This window comes from Alligator mississippiensis, chromosome 3, assembly GCF_030867095.1.
Source record: "Alligator mississippiensis isolate rAllMis1 chromosome 3, rAllMis1, whole genome shotgun sequence".
Classification (NCBI taxonomy): Eukaryota; Metazoa; Chordata; order Crocodylia; family Alligatoridae; genus Alligator; species Alligator mississippiensis.
The window spans coordinates 204,256,938-204,278,981 of record NC_081826.1 but is presented as its reverse complement, the minus strand read 5'-3'; the positions used below and the strand labels follow the sequence as shown (position 1 = coordinate 204,278,981).

Genomic DNA, 22,044 nt, shown 5'->3' with positions numbered 1-22,044 from the left:
AGACATTAAAAATGTGTACTAACTTAATAGCTGGTTGCTATCAAATTTAATTTTCATGTACAGAAGGGTATCCCCTGCAGCTGTGAACTCCGTCAGCTGACAGGGCTCCCAGCCACAGGGGTGCAACCTCTGAGCTCTGGGGATTGTGGCTGTCTGATCCCTAAGGCTTGGAGGTCCACGAGACCCACCGTGGGCTTACACAGGGCTCTTGGTTCTGGCTGTATCTTTTCTGTAGCTAGGACCGAGTCTCACAGCTGATGGGGCTCTGGCTCCCAGCTGTGCCTCATCTGGAGCCAGGACTCAGGAGACCTCACAGCTCACAGGTTCCTCAGCTCACGTGATACACAGCTGGGACCCAGAGGCCTGTACGCTGTAAGAACTCTTGGTCCTGGCTGCACGTGGCCTCTGTAGCTGTGGGGTTTCAGCCACATCCAAGTGGGCTCACAGCTGTGGGTGCCTGCCTCTTGCAGACGCAGGGGGAACCCAGGACCAAGCTCCCCCTACACCGGCAATAAGGCGTGATTGGTTCTAATGTGTGTGCATGTATGGCATGGTAGGATTTGCAATTGCATGGATCACACATTAGATCCAATCACGCCTGTACCTGCTCATGCAGAGGGGAGCAAAGAGGGTAAGATGAAACAAAGTTTATATATATGACTTACATTGTTGCTATTAAACTATACATCTCATACATGAAATAATTATTTTTAAGAGCCACATTTAACAAGAATGTACTCTGTCATTTTTTAATACAAATGTTGTTTGTACTTACCAGAATACAGTGCAAATTAGTTAAGTTGACTACTTCACATACAGTTTTTATTCGGTCTATAAGTTTAGAAAAATAGTTGACCATTTCATCCCTTTTGATTATTTTTGCATATCGAGGGAAAGTTGGAGGGAGCAACCTCTGGTTAACAAGGGGTTCAAAACCCATCATAATAGGATGATCTTTAAAAAGAAAACAGAACAAACAAACAGAAAGACCACAAAAGAAAATTATCCAAGTTGGATTTTCTGAAAATAGTTAAGCTTCTGAGTAAACTAAGCAACTTGCCAAAAAGGTATCTCATATATTGTGCAGGTCAAAAAAGAATGTATATGTAAACTTAAATAAGATTTGTTTTTCCTATAAGGAATAGCAAAGATTTTTGTTTAGTGAAATGTTGAACCTATTTCTTAATTTTCTTCTCCTTCTATCTATTGACAAGTATGACTTAAATTTGTATTTGAAGCACCAAATTAAGCCAAACTATGAAAAAGGCATAAAAATACTGTACTACTTTTTAAAATGGCAGCATTTTAACAATTAAATGTAATTATTAAAAATTGTAAAGAACACCTATATTCTTTACACATGACACCCCAAAGGAGTGCAACAAATCCAACAGCATCAAACATATTTTTCCAAGTATTTAGCCAGTCACTTTACAGAAACTGCCTTATATCCACCCATCGTTCTGAGAAAGATACAGGTAGCCTTCTCTAAAGACCCCAACAGAAGTTATGTTTATCCATTGCCTGAAATTATTTCAGCACTTACAGAGCCCTGTAAGCAGTCAACTCAGCTTTTAGATAATGCAGCATGTCTGATTCTAACCAGTGATGGCATAGCTTTCAAGAATAGTAAGTTTTCCAAAAATAAAAATCAAGATAAAACTATTCAGACTAATATGACAGCTACACAGAGAGGCAACACTAAATGTTTAAAGTACATGACCAGCCTTTTAAGCGGTTTAGGGACTAAACATTTCCCAAAGGAACACATTCTAGACCAGAGGGGGAAAAAAAAAAAAAGTGAAAGTTACCTCCTTTGGTTGTGTCATTCTGAGCCTGTATACCATGATGTAATGAATTATGGATGGCAGAAAGCAGGTCAGCTGCCTGAGTCATTAGTTTCTGGGCTTCTGCAACTGCACTTGTCTGAAAAATATAACATAAAAAATATTTTTTCACGCGTTCTATGACCCAAGGTTAATGACGCAAATCCTTCAACCAAAATTCTCTCGGGAAAATTAGGAACTAGGACTATGGGATTTATTTATTTTTTACAAAATGTTAGATTACACAGTATATGTTTTCCCATTTCTGCAGTTTCCATTGTATGACAGCTATATAATCCTTAATAGTATCAGTGACACTTCACCGATAATACACTTTAAAAACATAATCTGTAACTTCTCTTTAAATGCTGTTAGATTAAGAGCTACAATCCAAAAAAAGTATTCTAAAAAACTACTGTCCCCCCACTAGAAAATACCAAATCTTTATGTATCCAAATCCAGTCTTAACTAACCCCGCCCCCACCCCAAAACAAAACAAAAAACAACTTACAATGCTACAATAAGAAAATTTTGACTGTGTAGGTGAATATAAAAGATGTAGAACTGTGAGCATCCCCCACCTTCAGTAGTCCTGAGGTAGGTTTGGTTGTTAAAGAGATTCATGTTCACTTACCTTACCGCTATGACATAAGACCTAAAACTATTTATACTAGTAGCATTTCCTTCTAAGTGCTCTCTTCATGATTAATTTTTATTAAAATACTGACTTTCATTTAACGCAACATCCTTTTACACTGTTCATGATGCATTTCCTCCAAGTAAATACACATCAATACCAGTGTAATATGCAAAAGCCAGTTACCAAACCAGTGTATTAAAGAACTACAAATCTGCAGGGGAAATGGAAACAATTCAGGGCCTCATCTAGGCCACCATGATTCTACCTGTAAGGTGTCAATTTTCACCCAAACTCCGAAAGAAGCCCCACAGTTTTCTAACTCAAAAGATTTGGAGGATTGTTCACAGCCTTCACATCTTCCTCTTCCAACTATCAAAGGCCTGATAAAAGATCAGAATCATAAAGAGGCAAAAACCATGATAATTTCCCTTTGGAGGAAAAAACAAAACTGTTGGCCATCAATTAATGACAGCCCAGATCTCTTAACCTCAGGGAAGCCAGGTTTCAAGTTCCATCTACTTCAAACTCCCTAGTAATTTCTTCTTTGACATTACATAAATGATACCATATTTCTACATAAATCCCTAATGAAGTCAGGTACAGGCCATCCTTCTAATTTCTTAAGAACTAAAGGTAGCAACATATTGGTGCTAAGAGAAGAAAGGGCCGCTACTTTTGAGGGCTCACCCATGTGTTTAAGTTGATGGTGAACTACTGAAGTAGAAGTCTCCAGGACAACAGTTTTGCCTTAGGAAATCAAAAAAAGACATTGCATAAGGTCACAGAGTAAGGGCAGAAATATAAAGTATTTGTACCTCTTTTTTCGTAAATGCTATGAGAACAGTCAACAACACTCGGGTAAACTTCACTCGGCTGAATACTGCTAAGCACTGCTGATGCTACAACAAAATAAAAAGTTCTAAAAATTAATAAGTATCACGTCTTCAAGAAAAACAAATACCAAATGTTGTCAGAACAAGCTTTTATAAACTATTGCAAAACTCTGCTACTTCCAGTACAGAGTATGGATTTGGTTCTGAGGGAAAGTCAGCTACCTAAATTTGCAAACAGACTTAACTGCTGATTTTATGGGACCATGAACCTCAATTTCCTTTCAATACAGGACAGAAAATAAATAGATCATTTGTGCAAGACAAGGAAGTTATCGTCTAGCAACCTCTTAGGTGAGTGCTATCTAAACTTAAAAGAACTGTGATGAATGTAATAACTGCACAACTACTGCAGCAAAGTAAATTCTCTTCTATTCGTTTGAAGATCATATTAAATAATGTTTTCCAATTGTAAGGTGCATCCTAGAAATTAGGTATTAGAAGGATTCATCTAGGTACAATGAACTACTTGTAAGTTTTACAAAATAAACAATTGTAAAAGGTCCATTACTTCAAGCTCAACTTCTGGATCTCTTTCTTCTCCTTGTCGACTTCGAGTACTCTAGAAGTGAAGGAGTTAGAACATACTAATAAATTTCAAAAGGAAAGCTGTTTAGAAAAAGGAGAGAAGCAAAATCTTAAAATTTTGATAAACTATTTCTGAAATTAGATATTGTTAAAAACCTTACCTGTTTGCAAAGGCACTTGAACTACCCACTAACCAATTCTTCTCCAACAACCCCATCTTATGAAGCAGGGAAGTGCCTCCCCTTTTACAGATATATAAGAATGAGTGATTTGCTTAAAGTAAGTTTATATCTAAACCAGGAATTAAAACCAGATTTAATTAATCCCAGTCTAGTGCCTCCAGACCTTCCCTCTGACCCCTTTTTATCTCATCTATTCCTTCTAAGAACTATACATCTTTTCTGAATTAATACCACATTTACTCAAATACAAGATGACCCACCCAATAACTAGATTCTATATATGGAAAATGAATAAATGTTATACTTTTCTAGATATAAAATCTAATTATTGGAGGTTCATCTCGCATTTGTCCCCCTCCCACTGCTACAGCAGGGAAAATAAATCTGGAGGGACAAATAGTTCCCTTGCCCTTGCCAACTTCTTTCCCCCGCAGTCCCTTCCCCCCTTCCTTACTGTCAGACCCTGCTCTCTAAGTACATGGAAATGAGAAGAAAATTTGAATGACCTAGAAATAAACACAGCTGTAGTAACTTGTATATAGGGAAATTAAAATAGGTACCCATAGACTTAAATCATCCAGAATTGATGTAGTTTATCTTTTTTGAAACTGCTGCAAAGTTTTAGCACAGGTACTCCATAAAAACACTTTTACATAGCATTTCTGTACCTACTTGTATACAGTACAAACTATGCATGACATTAGTTCAAAGCCAAAAAGTTCATGATTTACTATACAGTTCATTAGGCTGGGCTCTAGCAGAGACTGAAGCATTTCAAGCCATGGTGACTCCACACCTGAGCACTGCTCAGTATACCCGATCCATATGCTAATTAGCCCCCCACTCACGACTGGAACCAGGTGTTCTTGTCTCAAGTCCTGAGATCCTCCAAAAATATATATGCAGATGAGGTATAGGCTCCACCTCATGGAGGGTGGGGCCCTGCTAACCATATGCAATGGAGGGAGAGGGCGAGGGGGGGTGGTGATGGAGCGATTCTGGTATACTGTTTGAGGCCCCATTTGGGGATGTTTGCCAGGCATTTAAGGATGGTGAAGACACAGGAATCACTGGAAATGGGAAAGAAAGGTGTAGCTCAACTGTGGAAGTGAATTCAGTGTAGTGGCTCATCATGACTTGAAAAAGAATTGGCGCTGAGGGGGACTGAGAGCAATTTGCACCATCATAGGTCTTATTCAGATGGGCTGCACTAACGAATCATTGTAAATTCCCAGCAGCATGCACGTCCCATTTAGGCCATTTGTTTTATTGTCAGGCTCAGTGTTGGCTGCATTTAAATCAACTTAATAGTTGGTTTCCATTACTGTGTGCACACTGCTTTTGGCAGAAGTTTAGTGACTGACAGTGTATTTAATGAGGGTTTCTTGTAGGCTAATGAATAAAAGGGACTCCCCCCGCCATTGATTGGGGAAAACAACCTCATCTTATATTCAAGTAAATACAGTAACATGGTTAATCACAGTAAAGACAGCCTTTAAAAAAATCCAGTCTTGCTCCAGAGCATGTTACTAACTGAAAGAAGAGTTATATTTCCTAAACATTTTTACTGTTTTTACATAGTTTATCTAAAAAGAACACTACCTTGACTCTTCTTTGCATGTCATCTTCAACATCTTTTAGCATACCTAGAAAAGATTTGTATGTTTTAAAGATGGTAAAGATTCCTATAAAATTCAGAGACAAATACACAACATACAGGGAGAGTGGACATTTAAATCCATAACAGGTACACACTTATTAGTCAAAGACCAACACAAAAGATAGTGAGGAGCACTGTCAGCTTTCTGATGAGAAGTCTATCCTTAGCTATGGAGGTGGGGAGAGTGCTTCAGCCTTTGTACTGATCTCTGGCTAATAAAACATTGATAAATCTGTACTTACTTATTTTCTACCTCAAGCTATTAAGAGGAGCCCTCTCTCCAGCTATCCCCTCTCTCCATCCAAATCTTTTATTTCTGGATCACATTATAGAAAATTCATTGAAAGCAAATGGTACTACAGAAATACAAACTGCAAAATGGAAAAGATACATATCTACTATGTGAGATTATGAGCTTTTTATGAAGTAGACCTAAAGCTAGATAGCCTGTCTGTTAGATAATGAAAAGATTGGGAATAATGCATATTTACAGGTTTGTGATATAGAAAAAAAATAATTATGCCACAGCTCTGTGCAAGTGCTGGGGAGGAGTGGCTGGAGGCCCAAAGGTCAAGGGTTAGAGGCTGTAGCAGAAGCGCTTACAGTGCAGCCCTGTCAGATTCCAATGAATCCACAAAATTCTGGTAAATATCTTGCCACAAGGACACAGGAAAGGAACAACATAACTACGCAATAGAGTAGATTTAAAATGGTCTGCATCTGAAGACTTCAACCTTTGAGTGTCTCTATGGCTGCTGGCAGACATTAAGGCAATTGTGTGATTGGGTTCTAAGGAATGTTATACCTTGTTCCCAGAATTGCACGCTCCAAATTTCTGATTGTAACGTGTTGGGAATTCATTTTCTTCCAAAAAATGGTTAAAAAAAATGTATCCAATTTTAAAAATGTATCACTGGGCTGCAAATGTAAAAAGTTAATAAATTACTTTGAAGAAGGTCTAAGTTTTACCTGTTACTCGAAGATCTGTCACGCTGTTAGCCATTTTAAACCCGTAAGTCATTGATTGAAAATCTTCCTAACACAAAAGAAAAAAAATTAAAATTTTAAATCAACGCATATTTATGAAATACAACAGTGATAGTTAAAGTTATTTTTAAATTTCTATGCAATACACAGTGGAAGTTACAGTTTTATATGTGATCACCAAAAACAGCACCAAGGGGAGTAGTTTACTATTTCCTGTACATATTCCTAAAAAACAACATAATTTTTAGTAGTATTGCAATTCATACAGAAGGGGTGTCAAACTTCCCTTTACCCTGGACTGGGTCCACCCTGCAGGGCTCCTTAGGGGCTGGACTCCACCCAGAGCATGGGGTGGTTCCAGCCTAGGCCAGGAAGCACTGGTACCAACTCCTGCTCCAAACTAGGGCACATGGTGGCAGCAAAGATCTGGATGACACACACTGTACATTTCCAATTCCCAAATGCCCCCATGGAGCAAGCTGCCACCACCATCCCCACCACTGCATGCACTGGGCTGCAACGGCAGCTCTAGCAAGGTGCATGCAGAGATGGGGCCAGCAGATGAGGTAGGGCTGCAGCACTGGCCACAGGCAAAGCAGCTGGAGGGCAACCTAGGCTGTATCAACCCTTGACAGCCCTCCTGCCATCAACTGTCATATCCACCAGGCCCCAAAAGCCCCAGATTCTATGGCAGGCTATTCCTCCCTGGCTGTGTCCCAACCTCTAATAGCCCAGTGGACCATATAGAGCACCATTTTGTGCTGGCCCGAGCCCTCAGGCTGTATGTTTGACACCCCTGTTATACAGCATTTCCTAGCCAACCTATCCATAGATCTCAAAGCACTTTATAAAGGGAAATATTTTAAAATCTATTTCCATATAGGAAAATGGAGTCATTGAGAGGTGACATGACTTGCCCAAGATCTTCTGACCTTTAGTTCAGTAGTAGAGGGAGACTCAAGAAAGGAAAGAGGTGGGGCGGAGGGAGGAGAGCCACATTCAGACTACTGCCTTTTGGTCAGTTAAAAAAATTCAAAGGTAACAAATATCTGGTGAACAAGTACACCTGGTAACATGCAGCAAGTAATAAAATGTGTATTCATTTTTACATTAATGCTCCTTGAGTGATTTACCCCAACTTTTCTATTTAGCTAGACATTGTTTTTCAAATTAAAGTATTTAATTGCTTATTTATTTAATTGCAAATTGATTTATTTGTATGAAAGAAAGATAAAATAAGACCTCCATTCAAGAAAACAGTATTTTAAAGAAAAAATAGGTGACCGATGACAGTACGCTCAAGGAAGTAGCCAATCCCTGAGAATATTTTCCAGCAAAATAGTAATCATCCTCTCTACAAGACAATTTATTTTGCTTCAGCTAAGCACCATAATTAAGGATGGCACGTTGCATGTAATTATAGTTAATTCTGAAACATACCTCTTCAAAAACTGCTGCTTTGTTCACTTTTTCTCTAGCAATATCACAGATTTTTAGGATTCCTAAAGCAAAAGCCTTCATGGCAGGGTCTTCTATGAAGTCTGGATTATGAATGTAAAGGCAAGTGAACACCGTCTGTGCCAAAGAATGTCCTTCTAACCATGTTATCTAGAAAGCAATCAACATTAGATACTTAATTTTGAGAGGAGATGTCCTTGTTTTTATATTCCCATTCCCTTTCAGTCTTACCCTGCGAGGTCCATAACTGTGACAATCTTTCAAAAGAAGGAAAAATCAAGGGGGGAGGGGCATGGATGAGAATTTCTGGCATAGATCAACCTCTCTCATTGTCTGATGAGAGAAGATCCCTATAGCATGAAATACTAGTTTACTAAGGAGCTGAATGGATTTTCTCTATAATGCTGCCTTCCTAAGAGTTCTGAACATTGGGGCAGAAGGAGATGCAAGATAACTAGATCTGCTTTTAAATATTTCATGTTTTTCTCCAAGGTGTAAACCAGGAGTCACTCAAAATTTGTATTTAGAATATATCATTAGCGTTCTACTATTTAACTCTAACCTTACATTTCTTCCATGATCTTCTGCTTTTTAATAGCATGAAATTGATGTTAATAAGAGAGAAAACTTCACTAATTTAGCCTGCCCTCTCGTATACAATATCTTTAAAAAATTCAGTATTCAAAATGAAATAAAATGTATTAAAGGTACATGTACCAGCCACCAGGTAAAACTTCTTATTCATAAAACTGGACCAACATATTCTACCTGAGATGTTCTTATATAGCCCAAAGAATATACATGCTTATTTCAAATAAGACATAGAATATTTTCTAATTGTTCATGATAAATTAATATAAAGCAGACATATTTTATGTAATGAAAAAAAAGTAAGGGTAAGTGAAGCATATAGGAAATAACCAATCAATTTTAACACACAGGATTTGAGCAAATGGAGATTAAACTGGAAATTCTATAATCCTTTCTCCAGACTATCTCAGTTAGATTCTAATAGATTTTTCTTCATTAATGGCTCTTTGTAGACCATGAAGTACTGTAAAACTGTGATTATTAACTACTCTAACTCATGACTTACAACAAATGCAAATTTAAAGATGGAGTCTGAGGAGAAATAATTAACAGTATATCAGCTTCCTTAAGAGTTCTTCCCTCCAAAGAAGCCTACATTTTCTTCTTAATCCCATAAACTCCAATTTTGGAAGCAATAATAATTAACATTAACAGTAGTATTTTCTTACCAAGCAACAAAAACAAGTATCCATTATTCCTATCAGCTCAGGTAAAGTTAGATCTTTAATTTTAATGGTGCCATCCTTTAAAATAGAGAAGAGAGAGAGAACAGAACATAAGAGTACAGTATGCTATACAAACAATACATGGAGCTTTCTTTGCATTATATATAACACAATTATTTTAACTATTATTAACTTTTAAAATTAATAAATGTGAACAATTTTATTTAGTTGGTTTTACAGATCAACTTCCTGATTCTAAAATCCATGCAGCAGGAATTCTGAAAATATTTACACTATGGGGATGAGCACATAAAAATCTATGGAGAGACATCCAAAAATAACTTGGCAATTTTATTCCAGCATAATCATCTTAAAAAGTTATAAAACTATTTAAACTAATAACACTTAAAAAAGATGCATATTTAAGAAGATGCACAACAGAAGCAGGCCCTAGATTAATAAATAAGGACTAATCTTACAATGTATTTTTTTGTAGGCAAACATCTTCACTGAGCAACCCTGACTGCAAGGTTAGGGCCAAAAGGCACTTTCTAACAAGGTGATCATTTTTTCCAGAGCACTCAAATCTGCAATAGAAAGACTCAGAAAGGTATTGTTTTTAGAGAGGACTCTTTTCCTCTTTAATCGTGAGTAATGAATGTGGACTTTTTCAACTCTATTCATCAGTTCAAAGTAAATGAGTATCAGTAGCTAACAATCACCGTCATGAGATTAATGCTCTATGGACTTTATTAAATTACAGCCTAAGCCATTTAAAGCAGGCTCATCTGGCAAATAGACATTTGACTGATACATGAAGTGAACAGTTCAGCTTACTGGTCATCTCAACCATGGTCAGTGCAGTATCAACAGTATACAGCTGCATACTGTATTCTGATACAATCTCAGTTTTATGGCTCAGCAGCAGACATAACTAGCAAAGAAAAGCAAAAGAAATTGATACTCCATTCCAAGGCTTTTATTAATGGTCCTCAAATTGGGTAGCAGTCAAATGATTAACTGAATCTGTTGTGAATGGCAAGGTAAGTGTTCTGTAGAAGTCATAACTAGATACAAACAGGAACTAGCTGCACTCTCAACATAACTTCAGTGGCACCTTTCACATTAGGAATAATGGGAAATGGCAAATGGCCTGTGGTATTTGCAAACTTTAAAATAGATGCCTACCTGCTGTGAGCATCTTAAGTGGCTTTAACGGTAATTAGCTTTTGCCAAGTTCCTAGTAGATAAGAATCCATATTATGAAAATCAGTGTCAATTCATAGTCTCGGCTGAAAGACTATGTACTGAATGGGAATAAGGATTTGAAATATCCTTTTAATTGAGAGAGGGACTCGGCGATCTAATCCAGTGGTATCCAAACTTGTGGTCCAACAAACCACTGTCAACCCTGAAAAAAAAAATCTCATGGACCACCATACTTAATCAAACTTTAACTGGAAAAAGGGGTAAGCAAAAGGGTCCTGGTTCAACCTGTATACCACTCACTACGGTGTTTGGGTCATTAATGATACATGGACCAGTACTGGAACCAGTATTACTAAGTTTTAGCAAAGCATGTTTGAGAAGCATGAAGAAACCATATAACCTTTACTCCACTTATTAGACGGAGAAATAATAGTTCTTTTCACATGTACAGCTTGAAGTGCTTTACAAAGAAGGTAAGTACAACAGCAGGCTTTAAATTCTTAGAATATCAAACTGAGATTTTTTAGGCATAATATTTAAAAAAAAAAAAGATCCAAAGAAAGGTAAAACATAATTCAAATCCCTTAATCACTGAGAGTGTTACTTGATTTCAGAAGTTATGCATAACCATGAATTAATCAAATCATGATTTTTTGTTTTTATAATTAACATCTAACCAAAGGAGAAATAAAGAAAAGTATGCCAACCTTGATCGCTTGCTCAAAGTTCAGAACTTTTCGATTAACTTGGTTTCCAATCATACCAGCATCCATCTTGGGATCCATCATTTCAATTGCAGACATGGCTTCAAAAAGACCAAAACTAAGGATAGCAATATAAAAGAAAAAAAGCAGAGTTTGCAGTCATTTAATTTATACCAAAAGTAAGTGTCAACAAACTATCTTTAGAAACCTGTGTCAAAAGAACAACATGGTGGGCATGTCTACACATGAAGTTAATGCTATGCAATAAACTCTGATACAGTTTGCGCTGGAGTTTGTCTATTAGGTGCAGCGTTTACATGTGCACCTGGGACTGCAGCATGTTGAGCTGGGGCAGTGCAGTCCTGACTGGCAGCGGGCCCAGGGGTGTCAATTTGCCAACCCAGGACTGCTTCTGCCTGGCTCATGTGCTGCAGAGCAGGTGGCTGGGGCATGAGGGTGCTCAAGTGTGGAGCTAGCCAGCAGGCAGCCCTGTGCTATAGAACCCTTATGCCCCAGCCAGCCCTGGTCACTGTCCACATGTCTTGCAGTGGAGTAAATAACCATAGAATAATACTGATGTTGAGCAGTCCTATCCAATGGTGGAGTTAATTATTTTACTCCAGCCTAATAGCATTGCTCATGTAGACAGTGAAGCTTTACTGTGGAGCTAATCAGGAAACTCTGCAGTAAGCATTTCATGTAGATGCACCCACCAACAGCTAATGAGGTCCTTTGAACGTCTCATTTATCAGTGTACAACATGTAATATTTTCAAGGGTTACTAGTATTTTTAGGCTCCCAACTTGAAGAACCTCATGAGGGGCCTGATTTTCAGGGATTTGAAGGAGTCTCAAGTCAAGCACAGACACTTTGAGGTACCTTAAATTTATATGTGAAAGTCTTGGCCTTTATTTTAAGAGAAAGGCTATTTAAATTAGTCAAATATCCAACTATTAAATCTGTGTGTGCAAATGTATATGAACATTATACTCTTAGAGACCTAGAAGTACATAAATCTGATAACTTAACTGATTTTGACTATTTCTAAGCATAGAAAATGTTTACATTTCAACCTGACAAACAAGAGAATACAGGACTTGCACAAAATTCAAGGTTTTTTTAAAATAGTGTTAAAAGAACACAAGCAACAAAAAAGAAGTTTCTGTTCTCTTATTGTGGTAAAGGTTAATTCATCAAAATTTAAAAGACGATGGTCAGCTGAAAGCAGGTGAATTACAGAGAGACCAACCAGGGTTCAACTTTGGTATCTATCTTATTCAGGAAGTCTACTGCATGTGTTCAAACAGTAGAAACCAGACAAAATAACACTGTAATATACAGTCCCAATTCACAAAAGCATTCATATTTCACAGGAACTTAAAAAACCTGATTTTAATAATATCCTTAAATTCCATTCATTTTAATTATTTGACACTTAACGTTTTTGTTCAAAGATATTTTAAAACTAGCATATATTTTAATGATAAGCTTGTGCTCATTTACCTGGCACTAATAACTCTTAAATATTTTTTTCTGCAGGTTAAAAGTACTCATATGGTTAAAAATGCTGCTTCTTTTATAAAAGTGATTTTAATTTTACTTTGTGTATAGAATTTCAGCAAGGTGTGAGCATGTGCTTTTAAGTGCTTTGCAGAATCAAGGATTTAATCCCTCTTGGGTATATTATACAGTCTCTATTATTTATCCTAAAATGACCATGACATTTTGGATTCAAGGTAAAACAAACAAACAAAATGATTTATCCTAAATCTAGCAGTGACATTTAAGGAAGATATCAATATGGTTTTTAATTAAAAGTTTACAGATGGATTCTTTCTGATGTCTTTGTGCCCAGGCACCAATAAGAAAAAAAATAATTTTAAGGAAGAAATAAGAACATGAGAAAACTTCTTGTTCCTATGATTTACCCATTCTCAATATTTGAACTGCAGTATCAAAAAAAGTGCTCAGGATGGTTGTTCATTAGAAGGTACTTTATTCAGAGAACTACTTAATTTAAAGTTCCAAATAAGAGATCTCTTTAACATAGTTGGTACCATCTTAACTTTAAAGTCACTAAACAATAAAGCATATACACTAATCCTCTCTGAAAAATTGTATCCTGATGCCATACGTACAGCTTGTCATGAAGCAGTTCTCCCAGCTTCAATTCTAGAAGAAACAGAACAGGATACATCATTACTTTGAATACAGTTATTCAAAGCTTTTCAGGCTATTTAAGCAAAACAGCTCTTTGGACTGGCTGAAAGACCTTATACTACAAGTATAAGGAGAAAGAATGCTTTGCATTTGAAAGCTTGTCTAATTTTATCCCAGCTATGCAGTTGATCCAATAAAGGAAAGCACCTACAAAAATCCTTATACTATACGATAAGATGACCCCAGTGGGAGAATGTCTTGCTGCTTCATCTTTATAAAACAGAAAGGCTAAAGACCAGGTCCCTCTTACTCTGCTTTATCTTGTCCCCTCTCTGTCATACCAAAAATCTGAAGGTAACTTAAAATTTTCTTACAGAAACACTTAAAGAATTTCTCTAGCATAGAATTATAAGAGAATTCTCAGACAGTAGAGGCAAATTACATCATACAGATTGCAAGTTGCATTTTTTTTTATTTAATGCTAAGATAAATCAGTTTATAATTTTACTATCAAGATAAATTAGCATTAAGGAGAAGCAATCTAGACCAGGGGTGGGCAAAATTCGGCCCTATGGGCTGGATGCAGCCCTCTAGGCCATTCTATCCGGCCCGCGGGGCCCCTAAATATTAATTTTCTAAATTTTTTATCTGCCCCGGCTGCCTGTCATGTGGCTCTTGATGGCTTGCCAAAACTCAGTAAGCGGCCCTCCGCCCGAAATAATTGCCCACCCCGATCTAGACAGTATCTGCTTACAGATATTCATTGCCTCTCTATGACCTGAATGTATTAAGTCTCACCAAAAACTCAGTTTTATCAGGTGTAGAAATACACTGGGTAAAATGCTGCATCCTAGAAGTTGACTGTTCTGATATCTGTTAAAGATAAATTACAAAAATGGCACTTCTAAGAAAACAGAAGACCGGTCCATCCTGAAAACAGAAGACAGGTCCATCCTAAATATGCAAAGCTTCCCATTAATAAGCGTTTGTGGGGTGGAAGAGCACAAGATGGTTTCAAGACAACAGGAAAAGCATATGGAAAAGCCAGATGGGCACAGAGAAAGCATATGGAAAAATACAGCCATATACAATGGAGGACATATACCTTCTGAAAAGGGGCTGCTAGTTTCATGGCCCCAATCCTACAAGAAGCTTGGCATAGGCAGAACCTTGAATCTGCAAAGCCCCAATATAATCAATGGGACCAAACCATACTGGAGGTCATTTCCCTATTAGATCCCCCAGGCTGGAAAACAGACTTGAAAAACATGTTTGCAAAGTATTCCAGTTCTCTGGGCATCTTGCAGCAATGCAAAAAGTACAACTCACCTCTACAAGCCTCTTCAAAATCCTGCGTAATATCTATCCAGCTGGTATTACTTTTTTCCATCTTGTCAGGTATACTGAGCTCCCATCCTGAATCATCATCTTCTACAGAAGCTTTCATAACCATACTACTGCACCTATACATCCAAAGCACAAACACTGCACATCAAGAACAAATGACAGAGTGCTTCACAGGGGAGCAAATGTTATTGCTCAAGGAACACATGCAAATATAAGTTTAAAAAGCTGTAAATGTAAATTTAAGGCTGGTCAGCCCCAACATTCACCTTCCCTTCCAAAGGATGTTTTCTCTTTTAGAATTCCCAGATACATCATATGGGATAACATTTTGCTGTGCTTATTTTTGTGAGTTTAACAACAGCAATGCTAGGTTGGAGAACCCCTGATAAAGTCAGAGTTATCGTAAACCCCCCCAATATGTTAAAACAATATATGAACAGTTTCAAACACTATATATGCTATTTTGGGGTGCCAAACTCATTTGGCCCCTGGTGCAGGCCCAGTCCGCATGCTGGATCAGGCCTACAGATCCCATTCTACCCTGCCGCCCCACCACATCTGCCTGGCTAATGTAGCACAGGTGGCACAGCCCTCCTAATAGCTATGTAAGTAGTTTCTTCTGAGCAAGAAATGTCCTTAAGTGGTTGTTTTTACTCATGGTATAATTGGGAACAGTTAGCAATGGGCACAAATAATGTGCCGGATATGCACGTGTGAGAAAGCAACACACACCCAGAGTGTGAAAAATCACTGTTAATCCCTCACAAATATTCCAAATAGGCAAAATACTACAGCTTCTCCACACTAGCCAGCCAATGTAACATATATTATAACCCTGACTTCACTGGCATGTCAATATTGCATCCGGACTAGGTTTTAATTCAGGTCAGTTTTGTCAGCAACAAACCAGCCTCCGTACAAGTAAACGGGAAAGAGGAGAGGGGTAACAGTACACACAGGTTGCCAGGAAAAGGATGGCACTCTTCTTCTCCACGTCCATCATAGATGAGCTGCTGTTTAAGAAATCTGGTCCAGTCAGAGAGGTGCTGCTAACAGCGCATGTCCCAGGCACTGAGCATGGGGATGCTCTAGTGCAGCAAAAGGGGCACCACCAGGGGCTGCGTTATATGGAGCTCAGCAGACTGCATATATGATACCACTACACTATACTATACCTTTCCTTTCCAGTTGTTTTATAATAACCATCATCGTCGGCAATCCCTCGCAGTCAAGGATGACCATCTTCCATTATCATCTTATCTGTGGGTCCAAAGATGGCTGACAAGGCCTATCCAGGATTGACAGACACCACTGCAACTTGGGCATACGTTTCCATGCAAGGCGGGTGGCTCTGGGTTCTTGGTTCAGTCCACAACACTGTTTCTGCCACTCCCATTTTTCCATCTCCTGTTGTCATTTTGAAGTTTCAACGTACTAAGATCCTTGCAGCAGACTCTTCCTCCATTCAGCGCAGTGCTGGGCAAATCTCCCATGAGCTGATATCACTTTTGCATTTTTTCAAGTTAGCCTTGAAGACATCCTTGAAGCACTTCCCTTGCCCTCCTCTTGAGGGTACACCTTGCCTGAACTGGGAGAATGCAACTTGCTTTGGGAGTCTGGAGTCACAAATCCAGATGATGCGATCGGCCCAGCAATGCTGACATTGGACAATCATTGCCTCAATGCGCATGGTGTTCACTTGTGAGAGGACACTAACGTCGGTGCGTCTGCCTCCCCACTAGATTTGAAGGATCTTCTGCAGGCAGCGTTGACAACACTTCTCCAGCGCATTGAGGCGTCTTCTGTATGTTACCCACAGGTCTTTGGCCCACAAACCCTTAAAGTGGCAAACAGGTCTGTACGCCATCCATGTCTCAGCTCCACACAGTGAGGCAGGGATCATGACTGCTCGATTAACCATGAACTTGGCTTCAGATTGAACATCACCATTTTCAAACACCCATTTCCTCAGGCGCTCCAAGGCTGCCCTTCCACATTAGTGGCTGTGAGAGCTACAGAAGAAGCTGAAGCAGACTTGACCCCCCACCCCTTCCACGCACCATATGCAAAATGCTTGAAGCCAGGCAGGCCCCAAGCCCTTTCCAGAGAGTTTCTTAACCACAGCCCTGGGGACCAGGATGAATCCACGAGCAGAAGTGCCAGAGCAGCGGGGTGTGAGGGGACATCCCGAGGTCACTAGTCCAACCCCCCCAGCCCTACACACCCAGGGCGCCTGTAGCCCTAGAGACCCTTCCCCCTGCCCCAACGCAGACATACGCTGTTTGCGTAGCGCCGGGCCCCTCGAGCCCCTGCGCAGCCCCCGGCACCCCGCTCGGGGGCTCTGAGGAGCCGCTCCACCCCCACCCCGGCGCCAACCCCCTCCCGTCAGACCACTGCTGACGCAGCCACGACGGGTGAAAGGGAAGGCGGGCCACCGCCTCACCGAGCGCCGCTGCTCCCGCCTAGCCGCACGCCCCGCGTCTGCGTCGCTTCCCGACAGCGCCCGGCCCCGCCGAGCCCGCTGCTGCGCACGCGCAGAACCCCCTCGCTTCCCAACGGCCGGCGTCCGGCTCGGCCTCAGGGTCAAGCGCATGCGCCTACGAACCCCCTCCCCCCATTTCCGGAAGCCGGGGCTAGGCTCTTTGGAGTACGTATGCGCCAGTCGTGCCGGTGAGCAGAAGCCAAGATGGCCTCTGTGCCGCGATAGGGCCATGTATCGCGAGAAAGGCCAGCCGCCGAGCGCTCGGTATGGGAAGGACCGGGAGGAGAGGGCGGGGTTTGCGGCAGAGGTGGGCGTGGCTAGGCGGAGGGGCGGGGTATCCCGTGATCTACTGCTCTGCGGGCGTTTGTGGTGCGCTCGGCGGAGCTGGTGTTGCCTCCAGGCAGGGCTGGGGGTGTAGCTCGGGCCCATGGCGTCCGCTGTGGTTCGTACTCTGCGCCTCCCCGTGTCGGGACCAGCTCCCCTCCCGCGGTCCCAAACGCCCGGCGGGGCCGGCTGGGCCGGCGTGGGGGCGGGGTAGGGAGGTGATGGAGACGGGTTGGAAGATGCGGAGGGCTGGACGCAGCAGCAGGGGAAGCAAAGAGGCGGCGGGGCTGGGGGTGGGGGCCGCAATGGAAAGCCGAGCCACCTCCCCGACAGAGGGCCAACGGAGGGACGGAAAGAACTGCGCCCGAAACCTCCAGAGCAATTACTTTTACTCCCAGGCAATGGGGAAAATAAGTGCCAGGTGCAAACGAGGAGCCACCTCCTGGGTGCAAGGTGGGAGCTGGGGTTTTAGTTCGGGTTCATTTTCTTTGTCCATAACAGACCAGCCTGGGCAGGAGGAGGCAGGGAGAGGAGAGGGGCCGGGATGTATGCAGGGTGCCTGGAAGAGGGTGCCCTCTTGTTCTCCATGCCTGTTGTAGACGGGGTATAAGAACCTGGCAGGGGAAACACTGTGACCGCTAACTGGGGTAATGTATATAGTTAGTCTCCTAGTTTCCCTTCCAGTGGGATGATCTGCTACATGCCAATTTTATGGAAATGGGAGACTCCTCCCTAGCTCACTCCTGTGGCCATACAGCTGACAGTAAGCAAAACTCAGGGGCATCTGAATCCCAAGCCTCTGGGCTTGGGCCTACACATAGGATGCCCGCCACCAGATTTGGAAGCATCTGAAGCTCCAGGGATGGAGGATGCTTGCCGGTAGCAGAGCCACATATGGTTCTTGGCTGACTCATGGATTTGGAATTGATTTAGCTGATTTGATTTGGGACATGAAAAATTTTCTTTAAAAAAATGTTTTAGACACTGTGTGTTCTGATTTGAAATCTGTGGATTTAGCTTGTGAATCACATATTGTGTTTGCACGCTGAAAAGTGCTAATATTGCATAGCACCCTGTGGCATCCCTAAAAGGATATTGGGGCACTCCAGGGTACTGCAGCAACTTGCTTGGAGATCACTGGTCTTACTGCATTTATGGATTGGATCTTTTAAGATCCTTCCTTCCAGGCCTGCACTTCTATGACTTAATGCTTTCTCTTTGTTTTAATATTGATATTTGAACACCTGCATGCAATCCATTGGAATTATGCAAGGGTATGTGTGATAGAATTAGAGCTGTGTTGTGAAGAGCTCTCAGGGATATGAGATTTAATATGATTTTAGAAATTTGCAATCAAACTGAAAGGTGGCTTAGGATGGTGTTTAATGAAACATACTTATCGGAGACTACATGGTTTGTTCAAATATGTTTGATAGGCAACCTTTTTTTTGCCTTTGTATTGCATTCTATGTGGTTTTGCTGAAGTGTCCTGCATAATGTTGTATACTTTACCACAAGGGCCTAATTTATTACTCATAATTAATTATTTCAAATAACACAGATGTGGATGCTGCTTATAAGCAAAATAATACTGACTAGCTCAGTGATTCTCAATCAGGGTGCTGTGACATTCTTTTAAGGGTGTTGCAAGGTCCTACACAATATTAGCACTGTTAGATGTGCACGGATCTACATACGATTTGCAAGATAAGTCCAAAGAATTCAAATAGGATTCCACAGCGTCAAAAACGTTCTGAACTGTAGTGTTTTTGAGTTGCTTGCAATAGAATTGTTCTGTTATTTTTCCACTGTCTAAAAAAAACAAAAGAAACTAATTTTGTTGAAAGGTGGGGGGGAGGGCACTGACTTCAGAGAAATTATGGAGGGGTGGGTTGAAAATTGCTGGTCTAGCAATTCACTTACTGCAGGTTAGTTCAGCAAATATTTTTGCTTTCTGGGTTATGAGGAATTAGTTACATGACGTGTCTCAGCGGTTCACTTTTACTGTGTACAAAAACACACATTCTCTAAAAGCTAATGTCATCACTGGTAAAAGGAAGCTTCTGTGTGAACTTTTGTTGTAACAGTGTCTGTTGTTTATTTCTGTAGTGTTGAAATATGCTGTTAGATTTTAATCCTTTCACACCTCCACTTATTTTACAGGCCCATATACACAATATTTAAAGATCTCAGGATAAAGATTGCACTTGCAAAGAGCAGGTTAATGGTATATTGATTATTGGAAAGTAGCTACTGAAGCCAGGGGTATTCTTAACTAATTCTTATGATAAAAAATGTACTAATCCCTGACATAGGAGACCAGCACCAATAGGCACTGTTTCTTTTCCAGAAAAGACACTGAAGTTCTGGGGGCTCTGCCCTTTTTTGTTACATGAGATAATGGTAGTAATGCACTTAATACTTAATATCTTTAATGTCCAATAGACATGTCCTTATCCTTTGGCTAGACTAATTTCATGTTTTATTTTAAGTTGGTTTTTTTTTTTTAAGCAAACTATAAAATCTTTGGGATTGTTACTGGAACTTAGTGGCTTTGACTTGCAAGTAGTTTTTTTCTAATTCTATTCGGGTTGGGTAGTACTTCTGTGATGGGTGCTGCAGTAGTTTTTGCCGAATGTGGTTGGTCCCACTCTAACGCTCAGACAATGTGTGTCGCAACCAAATGGAACCTGTTATCAGTTTTATTGCAAAAAGCCATATGGCCAAAAATGAATTGAGTTAGAAAAATAAACGAGGGGCACGACAAGTCTCTCACTGGGGTTGTAGAGAGGCAGCAGCAAGGCACCAGACTTCCATGCGTAGACCCTGAGATGGTGCGGAGTCACTTGGAAGAACTGGATGCCTTTAAGTTGGCAGGCCCGGATGAGCTCCATCCGAGGGTGCTGAAGGCACTGGCTGACATCATTGCAGAGCCACTGGCGGGAATATTGGAACGCTCGTGGTGCATGGGCCAAGTCCCAGGGGACTGGAAAAGGGCCAACGTGGTCCCCATTTTCAAGAAGGGGAGGAAGGAGGACCCGGGCAACTATAGGCCAGTCAGTCTCACCTCCATCCTTGGTAAAGTCTTTGAAAAAATTATCAAGGCTCACATTTGCAAGAGCCTGGCAGGACAAATTATGCTGAGGGGAAACCAGCACGGGTTTGTGGCAGGCAGATCCTGCCTGACCAATCTAGTCTCTCTTTATGACCAGGTTACGAAACGCCTGGACACAGGAGGAGGGGTGGATGTCGTATACTTAGACTTCAGGAAGGCCTTCGATACGGTATCCCACCCCATACTGGTGAACAAATTAAGAGGCTGTGACTTGGATGACTATACAGTCCGGTGGGTGGAGAATTGGCTGGAGGGTCACACCCAGAGAGTTGTGGTGGATGGGTCGGCTTCAACCTGGAAGGGTGTGGGCAGTGGGGTCCCACAGGGCTCGGTCCTTGGACCAATACTCTTTAATGTCTTCATCAGCGACTTGGACGAGGGAGTGAAATGTACTCTCCAAGTTTGCAGATGACACAAAACTGTGGGGAGAAGTGGACATGCCGGAGGGCAGGGAACAGCTGCAAGCAGACCTGGACAGGTTAGATAAGTGGGCAGAAAACAACAGAATGCAGTTCAACAAGGAGAAATGCAAAGTGCTGCACCTAGGGAGGAAAAATGTCCAGCACACCTACAGCCTAGGGAATGACCTGCTGGGTGGCACGGAAGTGGAAAGGGATCTTGGAGTCCTAGTGGACTCCAAGATGAACATGAGCCGGCAGTGTGACGAAGCCATCAGAAAAGCCAATGGCACTTTATCGTGCATCAGCAGATGCATGATGAATAGGTCCAAGGAGGTGATACTTCCCCTCTATCGGGCGCTGGTCAGACCGCAGTTGGAGTACTGCGTGCAATTCTGGGCACCGCAATTCAAGAGGGATGCGGATAACCTGGAGAGGGTCCAGAGAAGGGCCACTCATATGGTTAAGGGCCTGCAGACCAAGCCCTACAAGGAGAGACTAGAGAAACTGGACCTTTTCAGCCTCCGCAAGAGAAGGTTGAGAGGCGACCTTGTGGCTGCCTATAAGTTCATCACGGGGGCACAGAAGGGAATTGGTGAGGATTTATTCACCAAGGCACCCCCGGGGGTTACAAGAAATAATGGCTACAAGCTAGCAGAGAGCAGATTTAGATTGGACATTAGGAAGAACTTCTTCACAGTTCGAGTGGCCAAGGTCTGGAACGGGTACCCAAGGGAGGTGGTGTTCTCCCCTACCCTGGGGGTCTTCAAGAGAAGGTTAGATAAGCATCTAGCTGGGGTCATCTAGACCCCGCAGTCTTTCCTGCCTATGCAGGGGATCGGACTTGATCTATTGAGGTCCCTTCTGACCCTAACATC

General features: G+C 41.2%; 2 protein-coding genes across 10 annotated transcripts in view; one reads left to right on the top strand and one right to left on the bottom strand.

Annotated features, from left to right (window-relative positions):
• Positions 1-17,501, bottom strand: part of NAA35 (N-alpha-acetyltransferase 35, NatC auxiliary subunit) — a 39,818-nt gene extending 22,317 nt beyond the window's left edge. The window contains exons 1-12 of one of the 4 annotated variants that reach the window (XM_059724827.1): positions 17,291-17,501; positions 14,830-14,963; positions 13,479-13,512; positions 11,344-11,458; positions 9,431-9,505; positions 8,154-8,321; positions 6,696-6,762; positions 5,669-5,712; positions 3,868-3,918; positions 3,282-3,365; positions 1,812-1,926; positions 776-954 (exon numbers count right to left, since the gene is read on the bottom strand). In XM_059724827.1, the coding sequence (XP_059580810.1) occupies positions 776-954; positions 1,812-1,926; positions 3,282-3,365; positions 3,868-3,918; positions 5,669-5,712; positions 6,696-6,762; positions 8,154-8,321; positions 9,431-9,505; positions 11,344-11,458; positions 13,479-13,512; positions 14,830-14,953 (1,056 nt within the window). In that variant the 5' untranslated portion in view covers positions 14,954-14,963; positions 17,291-17,501. Of the gene's footprint in view, positions 1-775; positions 955-1,811; positions 1,927-3,281; positions 3,366-3,867; positions 3,919-5,668; positions 5,713-6,695; positions 6,763-8,153; positions 8,322-9,430; positions 9,506-11,343; positions 11,459-13,478; positions 13,513-14,829; positions 14,964-16,022; positions 16,944-17,290 lie in introns of those variants that run through there. The other 3 variants (XM_006265665.4, XM_019478046.2, XM_019478047.2) reach the window with 3 other exon arrangements.
• Positions 17,502-17,504: 3 nt separating this feature from the next.
• The window catches only part of AGTPBP1 (ATP/GTP binding carboxypeptidase 1), a 123,499-nt gene continuing 118,959 nt past the window's right edge, over positions 17,505-22,044 (top strand). For 3 of the 6 annotated variants that reach the window (XM_014608754.3, XM_019478041.2, XM_019478045.2), the window contains exon 1: positions 17,664-17,771. The gene's annotated coding sequence lies outside the window, so the exon portion shown is untranslated. Of the gene's footprint in view, positions 17,594-17,663; positions 17,772-22,044 lie in introns of those variants that run through there. The other 3 variants (XM_019478042.2, XM_059724824.1, XM_019478043.2) reach the window with 3 other exon arrangements.